Raw genomic sequence first — 5765 nt, forward strand, 5'->3', positions numbered from 1 at the left:
TATATAGGAAATAACAAGAAAACATTGATATAACCAGCAATTGTCGCCCGGGAAATAAATAACGTAAACAATGAAAATAAGTGTTGATCATCAAACCGCTTTGATTTTTGTGGATGGAGACGATATAGTGGCGAATATTTTGAAAACTCATAGTCAAATCAAACAAAAAAGATTCCATTTTAAACTTGATCATTTCCTCAAGTAAATGTTGGCTGCATAAAATATAAATTGAAGTTAGACAAATGCATCACTTATATTCAAAAATGTAACTTAATATTCAATTTTCGAATATAAAACACGAACTGTGCAGAGTACGTTTTTATACGAGAAGTAAATATATTATGCATCTCCTAGATTATAAAGTAAAGAACACTCTGATTAATAATCTTTTCAATGTTTAGAAAACCTTTAATTCTGAATAACTACTCCCGCCCCAATCCCTATACACCAACACTTAAACTTATAGGTATAGAGCAGCCCGGTCCTCCGGGCTGCAATTAAACACCTTGCAATGGTCTTGGAAAACAGAAGGCACCCAAAATATGATACGGAAGATTAAGTTTTTTTTAGCTTTTGCATTTACTTTAAAATTATTATTATAGCAAAAATTATTGCTAAATAATTATTGCGATTAAACGCAATAAAAAATTTTTCTCTCTCTGAACTGGCCTCAATGGGCTTCCGTATCCAACAGTTTTGAAAATTAAGTAAATGCAAAAGCTAAAAAAATTAATCTTCCGTATCATATTTAACGCAAAAATTATTGCAATTAAACGCAAAAATTATTGCAATTAAACGCAAAAATATTATTGCGTTTAAACGCATTAATTATTGCGTAAAATCGCAATATTATTTCGTTTAATCGCAAAAGATTGCGTTTAATGGTTTAAAGTAGTGAGTTATCGTTCCTAACATAGTGGCGCTACATGTCCCGGTCCTTGTGATACCTCCGCTTCGTAGTAAACACACGTGAAACAATAAGGATAAGAGTACATAAGTAAGTAATAAGTTGAATTAGAACACACAACAATGCCCAGTAGTTGCTGCTGTGTACCTGGATGTCATGAAAGAGGCGGGCATCAGTTCCCGACCGAAAAATCTAGGAGAGACAAGTGGATTATAGCAATTAAACGCTTGGACGAACATACGAGAAAGCTATGGGAGCCTTCCAAGTCTGCCTTTGTATGCAAAGGACATTTTAAACCTGACGATTACGTGACAGAAACAATACAAGGTATTGTGAATCAACATTGTTTTGATCACTATCGAATGTTGTAGCAAATGAAAAGATAATATTCTTGCAAACTGTGTCAGCTGTGTATAGCCGATTTGTATTTTAATTAATACAACCCACTTTTTTTTTCATGTTCTTTAACTTGCATTAAAAATTTTCATTGAAGCACACATATGTGAAAACGAATAAAAATAGCGTTTTCAGTATGAATAGATATACACTACATTCTTTATCAACAGGACAGAAACCATTACATGGAAGATTAAAGAGCTCTTCAGTCCCTAGTATTTTCTGCTGGACAAAGTCATCGGCGGCATCAACTTCAAGATTTTCTCGAGTAGAAGGCCGGGTGCAGAAAAAGAGAAAATTTGAGGAAGCTTGTCATGATGACCTTGAGGACAGCATTAATGAATCAAATGTAGATTTGTTGAAGAGATTGTGTCAGCTTATGAGTCAACAAGCAATGATACTAACATTACATCATGTAGTCCAGAATTTAGAGAAATGCAGACACAAACACAATCACAACCATTATTTTCAGTAGATCATTTTGAAAAAGATGATGCTGCCATTCACTTTTATACAGGTCTAGAAACATATAGTAAATTTATGTATGTACTTCATTCACTTGGACCTGCTGCATATTGTCTTAATTATATTTTTTTTCGAGTGCAAGGAGTGTCGATTCCAGATCAATTTTTTATGACTTTAATGAAATTAAGAAGGTACACTACAAACTTTGAACTTTCTAGATTTTTCAATGTATCTGAGAGTACTGTAAAAAATATTGTTTATACTTGGATTATATTCATGTCAAAGCAATGGCAAGAGGTGTCCATATGGCCGCCTCAATCCCTTGTCAGATATTTTTCACCTTCAGATTTTAAAGCTAAATTTCCTAAGACTAGAGCAATTTTAGATGCAACTGAGTTTCCTATTAAAAAACCAAGTTCACCGAGAGCACAACAAGCCACATTTTCAACCTATAAAAACAGAAACACGATGAAAGCTTTGATAGGTTGTACACCAGGGGGTCTCATAAGTTTTATTAGTCCAGCATATAGTGGTTCAACCAGTGACAGACAAATTGTAGAAAGAAGTAGTTTGAAAAATCTGTGTGATCAAGGTGATAGTTTAATGGCTGACAAAGGTTTTAATGTACAAGATATATTTGCTACAAAAGATATTACAATAAATATTCCTACTTTTTTTAAAAACAGAAATAGAATGTCAGGTTCTACAGTTTTGCGTGACAGAAAAGTTTCGAGCAAAAGGGTTCATATTGAAAGGATTATTGGTTTAGGAAAAACGTATCAAATTTTAACACATCCTCTTAAAAGTACTGAGGCATGTTTATCATCAGATATAGTATTCGTTTGTTACATGTTGTGCAATTTTCGTACTGGAATTATTCCAGCAGATGATTGATTGTTTTATGTAAATTAAGTGTATTTTAAATGCAGTTAAGTTCAATTAAAATACCACTTGACTATTGTGAACCCCTTTTGTCATTACTTCATATTACTGTATATTAAGGACAGAGATATTTTCAAAGTTTTTGAACAGTCATATCTCTTAAACTTTAAATCATGTAAACATTACCAAGTCATAATGCATGTACATTTGAGATTAACTATTTCACAAGATCAGTTGACTGTATGGAATGTGTAAGAACTTTTTCTACATGTACCTTTTTTTTTTAACTGAAATTCAATGTCATGTCAGATTTTCACTCATTGTCGTTGTAGGACTTGTAGTAATATTTTTCAAGTACTGCATCCTTGAAGAAATTGGTGTAAAACTTTTCTAATTTGTCTAGCATTTCATGTATGAATGTATCATCCCGTTTGATTTGAATATATACAATGTCATTTACAGTTAAATTATTTGCTAAACAAACAATCAGAATACAAGATTTTGCACCAGTACAAAGAAGTTGTCCTTGTATTTGATAAAAATAATCATGATTATTATCAAGAAAGTATTTCCCTTCCTGGTTTGTTTTCAAATATGGCACTGTAGTCGGTGAAATTTTCTTGTTTCTAGAAACATATGGACATTTCACCTCTACGAGTTCCTCTTCATTAATGATTCCATCTGGTGATGCAGCTAAAAATGGATAATCTTTACAAATTATTAGGCCACTTGCCTGCACATCTTTATGGTGATCATTTTTAAACTTCTTTATGGCAACTGATTCATGTTTGTGGCCGTGTTCAATGGCATTTGATTTTATATTTTTCGTAACTGTGAGAGATTGAGCAAGTTTTCTTTTGTCAGTTCTCTCTGTGCATTTGCATATCCGCCCAAACATTGATGAAATTAAACGCTTCGTTCTCTCTGCTTTCATTATTTTTGCCCTGCCCCATTGTTTGATGTTTGATCTTCTCAATTTGAGAATTTGATATATGAGAAATGAATGATGTTTGAAGGAAATGGTCTTCAGGTGTCAGTTTTAGGTAGTCATGGTCATGTGCCACTGCCATCATATTGGCAGGGGTAAATGTTTGGAATATTGGGACTTTAGAAATTCCAGGGAAATTGAGCCATACATTTTGGAAGTGATCAGGATATGCTGGGTTATTTTGAAATTTTTCTGGTCTTGGGTCAAAGTTGACAGTTGTAAATTCATCAGCACCAGGTAGATGTAGATCTGTTGATTTCATTGGGCTACCTTTAAATCTTTTACATTTATGAAAGGTCTGTAAACGCTGTGTGCAAGTTTCTTCTGTCTTGATGAACTTCTGTTTTGCAAACATTACCGCCCCATACATGACAGCTCCAACATGTTTACAGTGTGCATTAGGCCCCATGCCTGCAGCACACTCACACTGAGCTTCCGATATTGACCCCTCCTCAGTTATTTTGAGATCAACTGTATACGACACACCTTTTCTCATTTCGGCACGACACTTGCCTTTGATGTATGTGAAGGGCTTAATATCAATGGAGATACGGTAACACATTAAGAAATTATCATTGTACAGTTGAATAAAATGATTATCAAACTTCTTTTCAAATAGTTCAAAATAGGCTTGAACCGTTTCCATAGTCAAACCACGGAATGGGGAATCAGAATTGACGTCCGAGTATGTATCGTAATCAGGTAATATCATGTAAAAATCTGGGTCAAGCTTCTCAACTCTTCCAAAGTCGGCATTTCTATCGTATGCGTCAAGTCTGTTAAAAATACAAATACTCGGTTTTTATCATGTTTTTAATAGTTTAATTTTGCAAATATTTGCGGCATTACTTGATTTACCAATTACAGAAATTACACATGTTAGAGTTGGACATGTAGCATGCGGTTTTCAGTATCGAATTACCTGTCGACCAGTTCTGCTTTCCGACCCGATATTCTTGCATTTCGTTTATTTAGTTCGTTTTTAAGCTCAATTATACTCAAGGAACCGTATTTTGAGTTATTCATGATAATTTTCAACTGTACACACGTAACAAAATACAACAACGAACGATAGTAATCTCGCATCCAATGTAAACAAGATGCTATGGACCGGGAATAGTATCGCCGCCTAGCGGGAGGCAGGGGAACGCAACTCACTACTATCTCCCATTGCAATCTTTTGCGATTAAACGCAAAGTTTTTTGTGTTTAAACGCAATTATTATTGCGATTAAACGCAAAGTTTTGCGTTTAAACGCAAAAATTATTTAAGGAATGACTCTAATTCTTGGTCAAATTATTCGATGATATCCTGGTTTGGGTCAGTTTACGCTATATAATCCGCGAAGCGGATTATAAAAAAGCGTAAACTGACCCAATCCAGGTTATCATCGAATAATTTGGCCAAGAATTAGAGTCATTCCTTATAATTAAATTTTAAAATAATTAAACAACTGTGGGTGTAAAATTGTGTTGCTTTCTATGAGTTCAAATTTGCCGCTCAATAATACATCCCTAGTAACGGAAGTGATATGAAACAAGGGGAGGTAATATCTGATATACAGATCTAGCAGCCATGATGTTTGTGTACACGAGACATGCGAGGTAAGATCGAGCTACTGTTTGAAGTTAAAGGTACATTTATTAAATCTGGAATTTCCCATGAATTTCAATGACGGGAAATGGGGGGATTGTATGGATACAGATGATCCAGCTGCTGTCAAGGGGGTGTGTCCCCATACCAAACCAGGTTATTATGTTTTATTCTGTGTTCCTTTTTGGATATCAACCACTGAGAGATTAGAATAAAAACAAAATTAAATTATTGCGATTTAACGCAATGTTTTGCGTTTAAACGAAATAATTATTGCGATTAAACGCAATAAAAAATATTTGTTTCTCTGAATTGGCCTCAACGGGCTTTCGTTGTTGGAGATATAAAGAATAAATTATTTAGTTTTCTCCACACAGAATTTTACATATCTATTAATACCGCCTATCTTTTTAATCCCTCCAATTTACTTTCAACTTACTCTCCTTTTATCTCGTTTCAACATTTTTTTTTTTTCACAATAAAGATGAAAATGCTTTACTCGTTTCTCGGAAATTATAATGCATGATTATATTA

The 5765-nt window shown here is 33.9% G+C and overlaps 1 protein-coding gene across 1 annotated transcript; it reads left to right on the forward strand.

Moving 5' to 3' along the window:
* The first annotated feature begins 1029 nt into the window (after positions 1-1029).
* On the forward strand, positions 1030-1778 carry LOC134277414 (peroxynitrite isomerase THAP4-like). The gene is made up of 2 exons (XM_062759748.1): positions 1030-1234; positions 1474-1778. The coding sequence occupies exons 1-2, from the start codon at positions 1030-1032 to the stop codon at positions 1776-1778; spliced, it is 510 nt and encodes a 169-aa protein (XP_062615732.1).
* Positions 1779-5765: the final 3987 nt, after the last annotated feature.

This window comes from Saccostrea cucullata, unplaced genomic scaffold (genome assembly GCF_032062105.1).
Source record: "Saccostrea cucullata isolate Sc308-1 unplaced genomic scaffold, CSIRO_AGI_Scuc_v1 ctg6675, whole genome shotgun sequence".
Lineage (NCBI taxonomy): Eukaryota > Metazoa > Mollusca > Bivalvia > Ostreida > Ostreidae > Saccostrea > Saccostrea cuccullata.

Coding starts and splice junctions, on each gene's coding strand:
- LOC134277414 (XM_062759748.1), top strand. CDS start 1,030: ATGCCCAGTAGTTGCTGCTGTGTACCTGGATGTCATGAAAGAGGCGGG. Junction 1,235..1,473: donor CGTGACAGAAACAATACAAG/GTATTGTGAATC, acceptor CTTTATCAACAG/GACAGAAACCATTACATGGA.